The 19,213-nt window shown below is 41.1% G+C and overlaps 1 protein-coding gene across 5 annotated transcripts in view; it reads right to left on the bottom strand.

The window, feature by feature from the left end:
• Positions 1-17,252, bottom strand: part of ESRP1 (epithelial splicing regulatory protein 1) — a 61,410-nt gene extending 44,158 nt beyond the window's left edge. For 2 of the 5 annotated variants that reach the window (XM_033126777.1, XM_033126778.1), the window contains exons 1-4: positions 16,803-17,121; positions 16,153-16,281; positions 14,787-14,900; positions 11,860-11,974 (exon numbers count right to left, since the gene is read on the bottom strand). In XM_033126777.1, coding sequence (XP_032982668.1) covers positions 11,860-11,974; positions 14,787-14,900; positions 16,153-16,281; positions 16,803-16,934 — 490 coding nt within the window. In that variant the 5' untranslated portion in view covers positions 16,935-17,121. Of the gene's footprint in view, positions 1-11,859; positions 11,975-14,786; positions 14,901-16,152; positions 16,282-16,802 lie in introns of all 5 variants that reach the window. The other 3 variants (XM_033126780.1, XM_033126776.1, XM_033126779.1) reach the window with 3 other exon arrangements.
• Between the last annotated feature and the right edge of the window lie 1,961 nt (positions 17,253-19,213).

The following is a 19,213-nucleotide window of genomic DNA, read 5'->3' as shown; positions in this document are numbered from 1 at the left end:
AACTCACACAGAGATAAGGAGCCAAGTAAAATGCATCTAGACTAGGCGTGTCCAAAGTTTTTTCAATGTTTTTTACCAAGGGCCACATGCGGTAAAATACACAAACAGCCGGGCCACTCACTAGAGGTGAAGTACGTATTGCCTCACCTGGTTTAAGTAAACTAAATATATTTGTGGAATTTGCTGCGGGCCAATTAAAAATGGATTGCGGGCTGCAGTTGGCCCGCGGGCCGCAGTTTGGACACCCCTGATCTAGGCGGACAATTCGTTGAAATTTCACAATAGCTTCTTCCCATCCATCTGGACTTCACCTACACTTCCTTAAATCTCTAGCTGTTCTTTTGGGTAAAATGACTGAACAAATCCTGTCTTGAGGTACTAGCAATAATAAAATTTCTGTTTACTGAATAGTCTCAAATGAATGATTACTGAGACTTTAGTTTCAAACTATGAAGTATACAACAAATAGAATCCTTCATCCTATGGATCTGAACAGCACACACAAGGAAGTGATCACACTGACTTAAAAATATAATTAAGTCAGTCAAGACCATAAGGCATTAAATGATTTTAGGTTTAATATTGGAAAGACAGCTCAGATTACTCATGACACTATTTCTGTGATGCCATTTTTACTCAGAACTTCCCACCTAGGTTTTTAGAGCCACAGTATAGCCATCTTTGATGGCAGCAAATGCTTATCTTTTGAGAGTAAATTTGTGAGAAACAGTTCAAGCACTCAGAGCCACCACTGGCCAATGTAGCTCTTGATCAAGTCAGTATATTGTTTGGGTAAACCAGGAAACATGGCTTTCAAGAAATGCATGGCTCAAATTGGGTTTCAGGGTGAAACCCAGAAGAGATTTCTATAAAGCTTTATGAATTTGCAGTCTCTCTAAAATAAGAATGTATCTTTTTCAAAATAATAACCTTAGGAAGCTAATGGTCATCGAAGTGTTTAATTTCTTTATGTTTCAATGCTTGTCACTTTGTATTGTATATAAATTTGCATTAATTTTGTAATGTAGTATAATGCATATAACAGATAATACTATGGGACTCTATCTTTTCTCGAGTTTAAAATGAAAACATTGACTAACAGGCACATGAAAAGATGTTCAACGTCACTAATTATCAGGGAAATGAAAATCAAAACCACAATGAAATATTACCTCACACCTGTCAGACTGGCTATTATCAAAAAGACAACAAATTAACAAATGCTGGAGCATATGGAAAGAAGGGAATGTAAACTGGTCCAGGGCCGGCCCAGGTGCTCAGGTGGTTGGAGCTCCATGCTCCTAACGCCGAACGCTGCCAGTTCAATTCCCACATGGGCCAGCGTGGGCTCTCAACTACAACGTTGCCGGTTCTACTCCTAGACTCCCACAAAGGATGGGGGGCTGTGCTCCCCACAACTAAGATTGAACACAGCACCTTGAGCTGAGCTGCCGCTGAGCTCCTGGATGGCTCAGTTGGTTGGAGCGCGGGCTCTCAACCACAAGGTTGCCGGTTTGACTCTTGAAAAGGATGGTGGGCTGAGCCCCCTGCAACTAATAACGGCAACTGGACCTGGAGCTGGGCTGCGCCCTCCACAACTACGATTGAAAGGACAACAACTTGACTTGGAAAAAAGTCCTGGAAGTACACACTGTTCCCCAATAAAATCCTGTTCAGCTTCCCCAATTAAAATTTAAAAAAACACACACAAAAAAAACCAAAACTGGCCCAGCCACTATGTAAAACAGTATGGAGATTCCTCAAAAAATTAGGAGTAGACCTATCATATAACCCTCACATAACCCAGCTATTCCACTTTTGGGTATTTATTCGAAGAATACAAAGAACACTAAATTGAAAAGACACACATGCAACCCTATGTTCACTGCAGCAATACTGGTAATAGCCAAGATACGGTAGCAACCTAGGTGTCCACCAACAGATAACGATGTGGTACATATATACAATGGAATACTACACAGCCATAACAATGGAAGTCTTGCCATTTGCAACAACATGGAGAGAACTTGAGGGTATCGTGCTAAGTCAAATAAGTCTGACGAAGACAGACAATTACCATATGATTTCACTCATGTGTGGAATCTAAGAAAAAAAAAGAACAAAAAACAGACTCATTCACAGAGCAAACCAGAGGGGAAGGAATTGTATAATGATGGATAGTACCTACAGTGTAAACCTACAGTGTAAACACTACACAGTATATACAAATATTGAATTATAATGTTGTAAGCTGAAATATAGGCTTGTATACCAATTTAAAAAAATAAATTGAAGACAGCCGTTTGGGGGGTGGTTATTAGAACGTTTGCCTTATTTTATCATTTCCTGACTGATGTTATAATAAAGACAAAAAATGGAGACAGATATTAAGAAAAAGTTCATTTTATCTCAAACAAAAAGGAGATACAATGTTAAAACAGTTCAGAGCTCCCACCCACCAAGAATTATAGCCAACTATCTGAAGAGTTAATTAAATGAGTAATAACCTTTTCCAGTCTCAATTCAAAATCCCTTTCCATTTCATCCCCCAGCCTCCTCCTTCCTTCCTCCAGTAGAGACCTTGTATCACTTTCCCAAAATGCTAGGCAAATTCATTTTGGTGTTGTCCCCCATCAGCTACATTTCTCTGCAGTTAAATATACCACATATAGAAATGCAGCCATGTTTCTTGGCAAACTACTTAACTCCACAAAATTTCAGCTTATCTGTAAAGCCTAAACTGTGATCATCTTTACTTCCCTGGATTTTTTTGTAAAGATTATATCAGATAAAACAAGTCCTGGGTACAAAGCAGGCACTTAATAAGTGATGTCCTTCCCCTTCTTCCTAGAACCTTCAGGTAACCAAATTTCATAACCTATGATAATCCCACTTTGAGGGTCACATTTATGACTAAAAAATCTGAATTCACCCGATTTTACCCTGTTTCCCCAAAAATAAGACCTAGCTGGACCATCAGCTCTAATACATCTTTTGGAGCAAAAGTTCGTAAGACTGGGTCTTATAGTAAAATAAGACTGGGTCTTATATTAATTTTTGCTCCAAAAGACACATTAGAGCTGATGGTCCAGCTAGGTCGTATTTTTGGGGAAACATGGTATATATTATAGGATAATCATCAGGCTAAAATGGTAGATAATTTTTGCATTTTACACACACACATACACACACACAATCACGCCCTTTCCATCATCTAGTGATGAAATAAATATGCTGCCGACTGAGGGATTTGAAAATCAATCCCTGGAGATATTCAAGCAACAGAGCAATGACCACCTACTGAGGTCATTAAAATGATCACCTGTGGATGGCTGTACTATCAAGTATTTATTAATTCAGTGCCACTTTCAAAGAATATGACAGGACAGAAAATCAGAGCCAAAGGATAAAGATGCTTTGGGGAAACTGCTCTAAAATTTCTGTTGAGAAGCTGGGCATGGAGGGCTACTGTAAGGATCCTTACAGAACTAAGATCAGCTATGACTAGCCATATTTTATCGTGCAAACCCTGACACCAAATAATCATGTGGAATTCTGCAATTCTATGTAGTTAACACTTTCAGCCTTGTTAGGAGTAAAGAGAAAAGTATCCAAGAAATGGAAACCAATTCCACTGTATAGGTTTCTGAACCTTGGTAGCATTGACATGTAGGGCAGATAATTCTTTGTTAGGAGGGACGGTTTCCTGTGTTCTATTGGAATTTTAGTAGCATGATGGCTTCTAAAGTTACGCTTCTAAAGTTACGACAAAAAATGTCTCCAGATATTGCCAAATTTCCCCAGGTGCGCAAAAAAAACCCTAGGTTGAGAACCACTGGTGTAAACTAACAGTTCCCAATAGCTCCGATTTCACTCCTTACCATCTATCGAACTGTCAGAAAAAGGTCTATATGTTAAGGCACCACTACTAGACAGATTTTAAAGAAAACTGGCCAAACACCCTCTATTTCCATTTTCACGATAGCCTGGCCAATAGTAAAAGCAAACCGATGAAGAAATTAGAATTTACAGAAGTGCGGTACCTCACCCAGTCTCCCAGCTGGTAAGTAATGGAGCTGGAATTATAATACAGCTCTGATTTGACTATGTGCACATAATTCCCTGCACCAAGAAGCTTTTCCCAGTTTGTTTTGAGCAACACTTTGTGAGAAGCTTTCTATATGTGCACGTAAGAGTCAAGTGATAGAGATAGGTCAAAAATAAAATTGTAAAGTATCCTGTCTGTAGACACAGATTTGTAGGGGAAGAATTATTTTTGCTGAATTCTACTTTTTAATTAAGAATATATTCTAGATATTTGGCTAACGTGGTTCTGCATAACACGTCCCAACATGTTTCTCTTCAATTTATTACACACCAAGAGGATCAGCAGTTCTAAGCTACTAACAACTTTTAAAAGTCACCTAACCTCCTGCATGCCCAAACCACCCTCGTGTGTACACACAAACGCACATGCACGCACACACATACATACAAGCAGGCCCTTTTTGGAAGGTTTATGCAATTCATAATCCTTACCAGAATTTAATAGAACAAATGAAAGGGAGTGAGAAAAAAAAATTTTAGTACCAATTCTTTCCCTTATCAATTTATAATTATATATTGAATTACTTGCTGCACGTCTGATCTTGAGGGAAGAAAAGATGAGTCTGTGCCTCCTGATTTATGGCTCGTCATGCAACTTACTCATCCTGCCCTTGAGGCAGTCACAACAGCACCAACAGGCTTAGCCAGATTTATAAACGAGAAATGCCATGAGGAAATGAGGAAGGGTAAAGCCAAACATGGTGGGAACAAAACTAACATTTCAGGCTACAATTGAGCAAAGTGCTACATTTATACAGAGTTTTGAGAAGTCCAGAGATTTTGCCTACATTTAAATAAGAGGAGTATTTTCTTCAGTGCCACCTTTAGTGAAACAGATTTCAAGAATTAATCTACTTTTATTAGCTGAAGGTAGTAGAATTCAGAGAGAGATTTTACAAAGTCCATTAACATTAGCTACCCACTCAAAAAAAATTACCTTTTCCCACTGCCTGAAAATGGACACATTTGGAACATGCAATTTTCACTTGTAAATAATATCTTAAAAAAAAAAAAAAGTTTTTAGTTTATATCTAAAAGAATCACACACATAAAATCACAAATACACTGTGGGATGATTATGTTTAAACTATATAATTTAAATAATACGTAACTGCATCCCAATTCAAAATTCTAATTCAAAACCATTTTCCCTGCCATAGACCCCTCAAAGGTTTGTTTCTTCTCCTTATACTGTTTACTCTTTTATTTATAGTATAACACAAGTGCCTATATTGCCAGACATATTACAATAAAATATCTATGCTAATGAACAAAGGAATAGCAAACATAAAATATGGCAAGAGAAAAGTTGAACTAAGTCCAAAAGTTGAACTTAGTCCAACTAAGAAATGAATTTCCCACAAATACGTGAAGGAAGGAAGGAAGGGAAAGAAGTGACAAATTACCCTTAAATGAGTTGCATAATTTAAAAAATAGGTTCTATAAATAATCAGTTATATTTTAAAGTGAGCTTTAAGATAAGCAAATCAAGAATGGCTGTGTAAAAGAACATAACTACTAGGAGCCAAAGCAACAATAACGTTTTCATACCAGTAATAAATGCTGGGAAAATAATCTAAAACCATAGTTTTAACACTATTCCTCAGAAGCTTACTTTTTCCAGGAGGAAAAAAATGAGATTCACACTGACAAATATTTCTTTAGGAGGTATTACGGTAACAAAGTACCACATGAAAGACTGTCTAACAAAACTGACAAGTCCATTATACCCTAGAAGAAATAAGATGGAAGTAGGGGCTAATACAACAAAAAAGATGAAAATTTTACTTAGAAAAACACATTTATATGGGATAAATTAGGGAAGGGGAGACTCCATGCTAATAAAACAAGTCTTCTAAAGCCTTCTAAAACAAACAAACAAAATTATCCTGGAATTCCCAACTAACATTTTAAAAGTTAATTATTTTATAATAAAATAAACCCGACAAAATTAACATATCTGAGTGCTAGTCAAGAATATTCTACATTTCTAGTCAATTATTACAGACCACAAACCAGAGTATTTGCCGATTTGGCTCACATTATGTTGATGTGCCAAAGATAATTTCTTCCCCTTTGTAGCTATCAAGGTCAATTAGTAACCCAGCTTAACTGTACACTTGGTAATATTTAAAATCCCTTTCATACACAGAAAGGCACCAAGGAGGATTCAGTAGTTCCTTCCACTTTTTAAGCAGGGCAACGAGATTTTGTGATTGCCAAAAGCCCAGTTCAATTAATCAGAACAAACAAGCAACATGAACCACACTCATATACAATATTTTACAAAGAGAATTGAAATTATCCTTCAAATTTACTTGTACTAATATGTAGCTGGTGCTTTAAAAGGTCTATATATATCCAGTCTCACACAAAGTTAAAAAAGATTTTAACTGTAAAATAGTTTAAATAAGGTCTTAAATCAGTAAGGAAGTCCTTTTCAAAGTATTTGGCTGCTGTTTTTCTTCATCTGAGACACCCAACAACTTAATGAGGTTTGAAGGCTAATAGTCAAGTTTGGAGACTGTGCAGCAGGCCAGGCACTAGCTAAGTGGCTGCATACACTGTCTCATTAATCCTTATAATTGTCATGGCAATTTTAAGATGGGGAAACAGGCTGAGAGGTGGAGTAAATTTGCCTCCAATAGTCTGACTCCAGTGCTCATGTTGTTAACAATTCTGCTGTGTATGAACATCTTTAATACATGAAAAACAAAACAGAACAGAACAGGCCATTGTCACTTAGAAGCACATGCACACACATACATGCCCTTTACCTCTATCAAGAAGTGGTGAAACAAACACGAACACACGAACACACACACACACACACACACACACACACACACACGGTGCCAAAAAAATGTACACACATTTTAAGAAAGGAAAAAACTATTAAAACTGTAATACTCAATATATACCAATAAAAGATGAATACAAGTCACGTTTGACTTCTGCAATTACAAGAGGTGCTCAAGTGGTTACCATCAGCATCCAGACACTTATGATTACGGCGAACTACTACTTGGGCAATGTTGACCATCTCTTAAAATGTGTATACATTTCTTTTGGCACCCCAGGTATATTATAGAAAAAAAGACACACACACACCCCTCTGCTAACTCTTGGATGGGCAGGCAAGAGTGATTTAGTGATTTTTTTTTTAACCCTGATAATGGAAAGCTGTACTAGGTAAAATGGTATTTGCTAATAATGTCAAACAGCGCATATATATATTTAAAGGAAGGCGCAGCTCAGTTGCCCATGCGGGGATCGAACTGGCAACCTTGGTGTTATCAGTACCAACTGAGCTAATTGGCCACCCCTTAAAATAGTACATACAGGGGGCCGGCCACGTGGCTCAGGCGGTTGGAGCTCCGTGCTCCTAACTCCGAAGGCTACCGGTTTGATTCCCACATGGGCCAGTGGGCTCTCAACCACAAGGTTGACGGTTCAACTCCTGGACTCCCACAAGGGATGGTGGGCTCCGCCCCCTGCAACTAAGATTGAACACAACACCTTGAGCTGAGCTGCTGCTGAGCTCCTGGATGGCTCTGTTGGTTGGAGCGTGGGCGATCAACCACAAGGTTGCCAGTGCGACTCCCGCAAGGGATGGTGGGCTGCACCCCCTGCAACTAACAACGGCAACTGGACCTGGAGCTGAGCTGCGCCCTCCACAACTAAGACTGAAAGGACAACAATTTGAAACTGAATGGCACCCTCCACAATTAAGATCGAAAGGACAACTTAACTTGGGGGGAAAAAAAATCCTGGAAGTACACACTGTTCCCCAATAAAGTCCTGTTCCCCTTCCCTCCCCCCGCCCTCAAAAAAAAATAGTACATACAGATGCAATATCCTACAACTGGATAAAAATTTTATAAAATTAACTTCCCTTTCCAGGTGAGTACTTCATATGTGCTCAGGAAACAGAATATAAATTTATAAGAGAGATAATATACTGAAATGGCCAACCCCATCCTCAAACGATCTTTATACATTCTAGAATATTGCCTCCTAGTTAAATGAACTGGAATTTTGCATCAGACTCAGGATCAAATACTGGTGCTTCTAACTAATGTAAGACAAAATCTCTAAGCGTCAGTTTCCCCAGCTATAAAAAGCTGAAGATAGTGCCTTCACTGGGCTGTTGTGAGGTTATTGATAGGATATGTAATAAGCACTCAATTGATAGTTCTCTTCTTTCACCTGCTCTCTTTACAAGGCCATACTTGATTAAAAATAAGTTCTTAGTAAAGGCTTGGTAGAATGAAGTAAACAAAATAGTAGAGGTGTTGATTAAGGAGAATATATCAGTTCATAAATAACAAAGCTAATAAAAAATAGTTCAAGAAACCAGGAGGAATACCATGCAACATGAAGGGGGTAAAATAGGGTTGCTCTTAAAAATGGATAACTCATTAATACAAATAGTCCCATAATCAAAATGTCCTTTTGGTTGGAGAGAGCTAGTGTTAATTTCCACAAGGGATCTAAAATAATATTTTCCTCAAAACAACAACAAAAAAATCACAGGAGCTCCAATCTCTATCCTTACATGCTCACCACCACACCTGATTAAGTAACAAGCTTCCAAAGTGCCTCCATAGTTCACCTGCTAAATGAGATCCTCTCTTCAGCTGGGACTACACAATTCAAAAAGCAGATAACAAAACTGCTACTGGAAAAACTCTGAGAGGCCCAACACTAACACCAGAAGTGGCTTTAGAACCAACACAAGAAGAAAAGAGGGAAGTAAGTAAGTGCTAAAATAAGAACCAGAACTGCATTCAAGAAATTCCTGAAACCCTTTCTTTTATCATAGTGGTCAGTACTTTTTTGTTTACATAGCACCTGATGGTTTACAAAGCTTTCATTTGGGAATACCTGAGATAAAAGTGAGGCTTAGAGAAGGCAAGTGACTTTCCCAGGAAAGCAAAACTGCATATTCTCAATTACCTATTCCTTTCCAAGGGTTGGCAAGAGCCTCTCTCTCCCTCCACTGCTGGTTTATCTGGTGGAACAGGTAATGACTCTCCACCTACTTGGCAAAACCACCAAGGATGTGTAATGACCATCTATATGTTTCCAAATTCAGTGCCAATTCCATATTAGAAAGGAAAATGTTCACTGGTCTGAAGGAACAGGATAACTTTTCAGTTCAGACACTGGAGAAATCCTTTGCACAGATAATGACAAGTTGATAATCAAATTTGGTATAACTGCTTTTGACCTGAGGAATTTGCTTTGGTGGTCTAGTCAGGGAAATAATGATTCCTCTGATTAGGAATCATAAAACAATTGATCACAGTAGCAAAGTAAAACAAAAACCACTGCTAGGAAAGCTTAATAACATTTCTTACCTGCTAAATGGGGGGAAAATGCAGATAAAACATTAATAAAAACATTTAAGATTAAAATCCACTTTTTGATTGGCAAGAAAACTATAAATCTAAGAATTTCAATGTAAACCAAAAGAAAGTAGGTTATAATTAAGAAATGTAAAATTCTCTAGTTTTTCAATGGATGTATTATTTAATGGCCATGAGCCTTCCTAAAATTTCAGGTGTGATGCATCTGAAATGGAGCCCAACTTAGTTTTATTCACAATTCATCTATTTACTGTACTCACATATTTCTAATATTCATCTCCATGGCATTTGAAAAAGAACCACCAATAAATAGTTATAGAACTAGGATTAAAAGGAATGACAGAAAAATTAATTGGCATAGCATCCTACCTAACGGTCAGAAAATGGAACTCTTTATTTTAAAAAGTACTATACACTGGTGTGTAGATAATACAGATAACACAAAATAAAAAGCCCAGGTTACCATATTGAAAATCTTTAGTAATAACCCCAAATATTATATATGTGAAACTCTTCAGAAACCAAGGAAAACAAAAATGCATAAACTTTTAACAAGTTTTCTCTGAACTGTCAACTCACTGAGAAAACCAAACTACCTAAATGTAAGAACCTTTTTCTTATAGCTGTGGAAATTTTTACTAGTATCTGACCTATAATCACTAGGGAAGTTTTTCTTTGCTAAATGAGGAAACTGAAGAGTCAAGGATAAACAATTCTTAATATACTGCCTTTCCTACTCAAATTGTCTTTTTCTAAATTAAGGTAACTTATTAAGAGTTTCCCTCCACTATCTACCGATTTGTTTTAAAGTTTTTGGTTCTTTATTTTGTACCAGGCCATCAAAAGGTTTAGCACATGTTATGATCTGAACTGTATTCCTCCCAAAAATTTGTATGTTGAAGTTCTAACTCCCATTGTGACTGCATCTGGAGATACAGTATTTAGGAGGCAGTTAAGGTTAAATAAGGCCCATAAAAAAGGTGCCTTAAGTTAGGACTGTGGCCTTATAAAAGAAAAGAAAGACATACCCCTCACCTCATCCTCCTCCCTCTACCCACCATGTGAAAAAAGTTGAGGAGGTAGCTACTATCTACAAACTAGGAAGAGCCCTCACCAAAAACTGACCATGCCAGCATCCTGATCTTGGAGTTTCCAGATTCCAGAACTGTGAGAAAATAAATTTCTGTTGTCATCTAGTTTATGGTATTTGTTATGGCAGCCAGAGCTAACTAACACAGCATTCAAACAACAAAACAAAGAGTAACAGAGTAAGAATTTGTTTCTGTTGTCCCAACCTTCTAATGAAATTCTTACAAGAATTCCCTCCAAAATACGCTTATTCCACCCTGGAGCTAAACCAGTAACTAACTAGTAGCTAAACCAACTAAAACAAAATTCCAGCGAACTGCTTTCAGGAAGGAAGGTAAATAAAATGGGTTTGACCTGCTTACCAATAGTTAGGAAAAATATGCAAACAGCCTTTTTAAATCAAGAAAAGAAAGTTTGAAATAAAACAAAAATCAGGCTTTATCCCCTGAAAAAAATGAGGAAGTTTAAGAATAAACATCTATAACACACAAGTTTCTGAAAGCAACTTGAATCTGACTTTATGACAACTCTCATAGTGGCTTTGGGAGTGTCACCTAACCTTTCTGTTACTCCATATTTCACCTGATATGTTAGCACATGATTGCTTATTAATCAGCACTTTAAAGTCCTACTGGATGAATGATGGGTCATTCAAGACTACACGATTTGTGATTATTAAATTTACTTTTAAATAGATAATGCATTAGATATACTACCTTGATATTGAAAAAAATTGAGGTAAAATACCAACCTCATTTTATCATCTCAAAAGATGGTTTATTATAATCACCACGCTCTTACACGTATTTGTCAATCCCAGGGAAGGGTAAAAGGAGTACCAGTGAACAGCTGTTTATACAGAGCATATATCCACTTTAAAAAATTCTAATCCATTCAAAAGAAGCCAAAATAAACCCTAAAATGGAGATAATCACGAACAAGTGGCCTTGGAATCAGCACCAAAGAAAGTCGTTTTCATATCCTTCAATTCATCAACAACCGAAAAAACCCAAAGCACTCCCATAATCTGCAAATGAATTCTATTCTAGATGTGTTCAGCTCACCAAAATCCATCTAACTGAATCACTATTCAAATTTAGCAAATTATAACTACTTTGAATGATGCCTATAATTGTACTATGAGTTCTTCGTAGAACAGCTGACAAATTTTGGACAGGCCAATTGAATCCATACACTGACACAATTAAAGATGTTTTAATGTTTCTTGAACTGCCATTTTTTTCTGGAGCTGGCTTTTGAAACCATTCTTGGCTCATCACTTAAAGGATACACTCTGTCATTGCTGCAACATCCAGTTTATCAATATCAGGTGAGCCAGGGCAACACTTCTTGAATTCTTTTCGCAGATCAAAAAAGGAATAGAAGCATTCAGGCAATAATACATTCTGAGGAAGGACAAGGTAGACACTGTTAACTAGATGAATTTAATTCATGTTTCCCTAATAATTAGAAACCTAAGAATTGAATGTAAATATATTTTACCACAATTTAAAAAAATGTTTTTAAACAATCAAATGTAAGAGTGATTTTATTTTCTGTTAAAATATTACATTCTATACACAAGGCTTATGGGAAAAAATTCACCTTACTTTAAGGCGATGGATTACAATGTTTATACTCCATTATGCATTCCATTCAAAACACTTCTGATACTTTAACACATTTGGGCTATTGCATTTTATATTTTGTTTGATGAAACCACACTCTTTTTCTAGCCGTAATCATTTTAGACCATCTGCAGTCCAGGCAAAATTTTAGCCCTGAGTTCTCACATAGATGCATACGTTTACAATGTATACCTATACATAGGATTCAGTAGGTTTAAATATTGGGTTCTAATAATGCATACTTTCTGTACTAAATCAGATTAAGATAGTGAATTTCTGATGACCTGAAAAGGATTATTTTTGTGCCAAATTACATTACCACATTAGTTTTCCTGACCATTATTCTAGTTATACCTGAGAAATCAAATTAGACTTAAGGAAAAAAAAAAAGGTATTACAAATCTCAAAGGCAAAGGAGAAATGGTTACCTGCTGTTCTTAGCTACTAGCACCACTCTTATGGTTATTAAACAAAGCTCAACTATCTTGGCAAATATTACACTATTGTTTCGTTTTTTTTCCCCTGGGGGGGACCCTCATTGAACAACTTTCAAATATATTTTTTAAACTGAATTCAGATTTTTCTTAAAATTTGAAAATAGTTTATGTTCACTTATTGGGAATTTCTACCCATTTGTATATTAGAAAGTCAAGGAAATAAAGACTTTTTAATGTTTGTAACCTAAAACATTTATGCAATAACGTCTCTATCTAAATTTCCTCTTTTGGTTTCTGTTAGATGTGACCTGCTCATACTATACTTGAGACAGGTATCACTGCATCGTAGTCGCAGTTTTCAAAAGTTACCAAAAGAATCATGAATCCTCACAATAACCTAAAAAATGCTCATTTAAAAGCTATTTATAATGACAATAATTTGCATGTTTAACAATAAAAGATTGGTTTAAATAGCTACATCCAATTAAAATACTGAGTATTTTATTTAATGCCTACAAAAGATATTGATGTTATATTAAATTATAAAGTAGGCTAAAAGATTGTGTAGTGTGAATGCTCCCTGCAAAAATAAGCCTTTTCTACAAAATCTGAAAGAATATATCCAACTATGTACATATTAGAGAAAAACACTTTAATATATTGTTTTCTAAGTACCAGGATTATTTTCTTTTATGTTTTACCATTTTCTCTAGTTTTCCTTAATTAATAGAATGGCTTTCATTATGATACTAAATTAATTGTTTTAGCTTTCTTTATCAAAATCCTAATAGAAGAGACTCAGGAAAATGTCTCAATTTTTCGCTGGAGGTTTTGCCATATCCAAAGCATCTCATCTAAAATAACAAAAACAACTGTTTTCCACAAGCCCAATGGGGAAAGGATGAAGTTTTACCCCTCCTCATGAGTCTGAGAGAAAAAAAAAATCCTCATATATATCTATTTCGGGATCAAGCGTATAGTAACTGGTCAGCATTTAATTAACAAAAAATATTCCCCCCTTTTAATAAATAATTACTAAAATTCTAGAAAGGGAGTGATTTTTCTCAACCCTCAAGGATATAGAAACTTGAGTTTGTCCTTCAAACTTTTAAAATTATCATTATACATTTAACTTATTCCCTTTTTCCTACTGGAGTAAAAAGATCTGCACGAACTACTCACTTGTGACAACTGTCAATCTAAACCTTTCACTGCAAGATTTGCATCATAGTTTCCCTAAATATATTTTTTTCAAGTTCAGTACCTGCCTATTACAATAAAAAGTTACAGTTCAAACTAATTAAGTTGATCACATGAACTATATATTAGCAATGATTGGCTACACTGGGTGGGCTGTCTATGCTCTCTATTTTCTCACAGTCCCTCATTCTTTCCAGGGAGAGAAATCACATTATATCTACCGTAAGACTGTATTTTTCTCACTCCATACTCCTTTCCAGATCAGAAGATAAGCAAAGATAAAAGATGAGGCTAATCCTATTGTTTTGATACAAGATTCAATCAGTTTTGGACAAAGTGCAATATACTATAATCAACATTTCAGTAGTTATATGATTAAGTCTTACCTTGGCAGTACAAAGCTTTTAAATAAAATTAGAATTAGAATTAAAAAGATTTCTCTGAACTTCTTTTTCTTTGCGTCTTCCTTTCTTGGATAAAGCATTTTCCACACAGATGGGAATGTTATGGTGTATTAAAATACAGTTCTCTCCTATTACTTGTAGTTATTTTAAGTATGGAAAAAGGAGAATGTCAAGCATTTAAAAAACTTGACATATACAAAGCTTTTAAGTCACCCAAGGGTACCTATAAAATTACTGCAGTCTCAAACATCTCTATGAAAGTATCATGAATTTTGTATTGTGGTAAAATATACATAACACAATATTTAACATTTTAACAATTTAAGTGCACAGTTCAGTGGCATTAAGTACATTCACTTTCTTGTACAAGGATCATCACCATCCCTTCGTGATCTTCTCAAACCGAAATTCTGTACCCATGAAACAATAACTCCCCATATGCATTTATTTAAAATCGAAAAACTTGGAAAAAATCTTTTTTTTTTTTTTTTTTAAAGCCTCCAGTTACCCCAAAGGTCCAATTGCCTTTCGAGAACTGAGCCCTCTTACCTTCTTGGAAGCCTCAGGATGCAGGATTTGCCTGACATGAAGCTGCCCATCAGTACAGAGACAGAAAGAGGTTCCTACCCCAATATTTAGTTCATTGCTCACTGACTGGTTAAACTGAAAAGAAAAAGACACAAGAATGTAATTGATGCAGGATTTACAATTTGCAAAGTGGCCCCAGTTGGTCGTGACAATCAGAGAAAAAAAATGCACTAACTACAGTGAAGAGGGACACTGGCATTGGGGACATTAGAAAAATTTGGTTCCCACAAACTGTCTAGCTTCCTTTAGACAGAGCTTTCCAATCAACCAGCAGTTTTGCACAGAATTCAGTAAATGTATTCTTTTTTCCTTCCGTCCGCACCCCTTTCTATTTTTTTTTTTTGCGAAAAATCCAAGACTTTAAAATCAGAGATCTTGTTTCATCAGCAGATTGCCTTCGGATTACATCATTCCCTGCTGTTACTTTTTTTTTATGGTTGAATGTTCTAGGCTTAAAATGCCAGTTGGGCAATGTGGGTAATGGTTATGGAAAGTCTGGTAACACGTTTCCTTGAAACACACCTCAGAAATGATCACTTTCCACTATAATTCGCAACACATATGCTAGGGCAGGCAGGGGCCAGGAGGGCGCCGGACACTCTCTGGTGCACAGGTGTTTAGCGCCCTGCCCTAACTCGATCCAGTACCCGTCAGCACCTCAAAGCAGCCAGTTTTTAGGTCACTCGTTTCCACAAGTGGATTCCACCACTTTCACGGTGACCCAACAAGCAGCCCTGCATGTCACGCGGCCTGCAAACCTTCCCCCGCGTTAGGACCAAGGCCACTAAAAATAATGGAACCGGAACCCAGCATTTGGGAGTTCAGAATCCTGAAACCAAACAGAGGCTGCCTCTAGAACTTGGCGCGAGGCCGGCCGCTCTACACCACAGCGCCTCCTGCCCCAGGGCTGAGCCGCAGACCGAAACCCCCGAAGAGAACAGGCGCGCCTGGCATCTGGGCCGGTGGATGAGCGAGGTAGTATTCAAACTCCGCTCATCAGGCGATTGGTAAAACCCAGCTGATTCTCTGACCCAGGGAATGACTCAGGAAACAACTAGAAAACTAGCGAATTTTGGCCCAAGGTCTTGGGGTTTGAGAACAGAGAGAAACAGCGACCTCCTCCCAAAGATCCGACCCCGACCTGCAGGCGGGGTTTCCACCCAAGCCGCCCGGCGACTCGCCACCAAGCACCGGGGACGCGCATGGACCACCAGCCGAGGGCGTGGGGCCTGGTAGGCCTGGGTCCGCTGGCGGGTGTGGGGGTGGGTTCGGGGGTGACGCCTGGGCCGCTAGGCTGGGGGTGGGCGGCACGGCCCAGGGCCGTCACCTGTCGGAGAGCTTGGTCCAGCTGCGGCGCGGAGGACAGGCTTTCGGTGTCGATCTTAGTTTCTTCTTTACACTCCTCCGTCAGCTCCAGCTGATCCGGTCTAACTAGTACTTCGTGCAACTGTCCCACCTCCGGGGGAAAGAAGCAGGAGTCAGTTTCCCCCTTCCTCAATTTAAGAGCCTCCCCACCCCAACCCTACTCCTTTGCTCCCTTGCTGGGGCGGTCCGCGCCTCGGGAGGGGTCTGGCCGCAGAATCAAAGCTCACTGGTCGCCAGAGGCTCCGGAAGCCGAAAGGTCGGTGCGGCCCAGCCCCCGACCCCACCCCCACCAGGATCGGGTCGGAAAGGCTCAGGAAGCCGGCACAGGGGGCCCGGGGGATTCCACCCGGGTTCCGCAGGGCGTCCCCGACGGGCAGAGAACCTGACTTGGCGGCGACAGGCCTCTCCACCTGAGCCAGATTTTGGAGGGCTGAAATGGCTCCAAGGCGGAGGGCCAGCAAGTTTGGTTTTACTCTGGATTCTCTAGGCCCCAGGTCCCGCCTCACAAGTGGGAAAACAAGAGCACTTGTTGATTGACCTCCCCCCGCAAATTTCTATACAACAAACTTCTTGCCCCACCCCTATCATTTGGACAGAAACGTGGAGAAATACCTTCTTGTTGGCCAGATCCACGACTTTCCATAACAGCAGGATAAGCTCCTTCTCATCCGAGCCCAGCTTGGCCCCAGTGGCCCCAGCAGTGATTCCAAAAAGCACCACCAAGTAATCCGGAGACGCCGTCATGGTGATGGGTGGGGAGGGGGAAATAGGGGTTCGGGAGGCGGTGAGGGAGGGTGTAAATGAGAACAAGAAAACCTGTCCTAAAACCTCTCCTAAGAGAAAAAGAAAGAGCGCCCACCCCCCCTCCTCCTCCACCTCCTCGCCGCCGCCTGTGCAAAAGGCGGTAACCAGCCACCCAAGCCCACACCTGGCCGGTACTCCACACCCAGGGCAGGATAGGGGTGGGAAGGAGGGCGCAGGAGACCTGCCCTTTTTGTATCCAATTGCCGGTGCGTCTATGAAAAAAGCCTGGAGCAGGGCTGCACCCCCGGGAGGCGCGCGCAATGGCTGAAAGCTTTTCTGTTTGGGGCTGTGGCTCTACCTGCCCGCCCCTTCTACCCCTCCCCCACGTGGTGCAGGTAAGAGACACCTGGCGGCGCCGGCCCATTGGCTCCTTCAAACCACTACGTGGCAGCGGTGGAGGAGGAGGCAGCCTAGGGAAACGGGAGGAGGGGGCGGGAGACAATGGCTGGATGAATGGAGAGGGGAGGGCGAGAGGGAGGAGGGGGAGACGCGCAGACGGTTTCCACCCTGAGGGTAGACGAGGCCAGAAGGGAAAAGGGTGAAGGGTGAAAGGCGCGGGGGAAGGGGAGGAGTCGGGGTCACACCTTTTGGGAGGTATTCGAGAGGTGTGGGGGCTTGGAGAAATGCCGGCTGTGGGGAACGAATGCGGAGGTTCTAAAGTGACAAGCGAAAAGGCCTGGCGTGGGGAGGTGAAAGGAGACCAGAGGGGAGGCCCGAAGTGCGGAACTGCCCAGAGCGCCGCGCCGGGAGAGGCATATCGCGGCGGGAGGGACCGCCAACGGCAGCCGGGAGGTGGCAGGGGCAATTGCCAAGCACCGGAAAGCCGCTCCCGAGCCCAACACACCTGTAAGTGCAAACAGCAGGCCCTGCGGGCTGTTCCCTTCGGCCCGGAGCCCGGGCGCACGCTCCAACCCCGAGGCACTGCCCACCTTCGGGAGTGAAACCCTCGCGCGCGGCAGAGCCAGGCTCCCGGGGCTGGACGTTCAGTCATAAGTCACGCTCAAAGCAGTTGGTTGGCGCAAAGCAGGAGGAGGTACCCCGGGAGGAAATTCAGGTGCTTGGAGCCCTCTCCCTTTTCTCTCAATGACTCCCTTAAATGCTACGTCTTATTTGGTCCTGGCTGCCTGTTCGAGACTGGAATCTCCTCCAGGGCAGGGGCCCACTTCCTTTGATTTGCCCTGGACCCAAAATAAGACAGCTACCCGGCGTACCGAAAGTTTTTGTAAATCAGGCCAGAGCCAGCTTTTCCTCAGTTGCCACTGACCCCACACTCTCTACTCCTACATTTGCCTCTGTAATTGTGTCGATTTGGCCAATGTTCCGAAGCAGTCTCCCTACTCTAGCTCGGGTTAGGTCTGCCCAGAGGCTATGCAGTCCACCACTTCCCCTTAGCCAAGTTGGACGGCTCTGTAGTGAGTCCTGTTGACATTTTAGAGAGCAAAGCGGTAGCAGTGGTTTCCTCGAGTTTCATATTTCAAACTGATCTAGTCTTGGGAACACAATTTCGTCTGAAGTATTATTAATTCGGCTCCAGGTGTCCAGCCCTTTATATTCATGAGATATCACGCAACCGTACCCCTATCGCTACAGTAACCTACTCTGGGTATAAACCCGAGAACCTTTCAGGACGCATGTAAGGGGAAGCTGGCGATTGAGCTTTCCCGACGGGGAGGAAGCCCGGCCGGAGTGGGGAAGGGGCTGAGGCTCTGGGTGGGGGGCAGTGTTTGGGGAGCATGAGGCCCGCGCCGCCGCGTTTCCTGGCTGCTGGGATTGCGCGCGGCGAAGCTGCCTCCCGCTGCGCAGGTAGCAGCTAGCGTCCTGGGGGTGCGGACGGAGGCCGGGCTATGCCCGGGGCAGGCAGCCCTGTAAGGGCCAGCGAGGGTGATCTGTACCACCCTCGTTTGCAGTTAGGTTTCCAGCGGCGCGTGCTTCTCCCTCCTGGACTGCAGGATGCGGGGTAGGAAAGAGCCCCCGCAATCCACAGCTGGTTCGCAGCGGCGGCTTCGCCCCGCCTTGTCCCGGTATCTCCAAGCCACCCTCCGGGGCCCGCAGGCGTCACGGGGGCAGGGACTAGGCTCCGAGAGAGGCAGGGAGGGACCTGGAAAAACCACCCAGATTGCATTGCAGTGGGAGAGGCCTCCTGGAGGAGCCGGTTTCCCTGAGCCACCTTCGCTCGGGGCTTTCTCGGTGCGCGGTTCCCAGGTGCTCTGCCCAGCCAG

The sequence above is a fragment of the Rhinolophus ferrumequinum genome, chromosome 14 (assembly GCF_004115265.2).
Source record: "Rhinolophus ferrumequinum isolate MPI-CBG mRhiFer1 chromosome 14, mRhiFer1_v1.p, whole genome shotgun sequence".
Lineage (NCBI taxonomy): Eukaryota > Metazoa > Chordata > Mammalia > Chiroptera > Rhinolophidae > Rhinolophus > Rhinolophus ferrumequinum.
The sequence above is the reverse complement of the archived record's forward strand: the minus strand, read 5'-3'. Positions and strand labels throughout refer to the sequence as shown.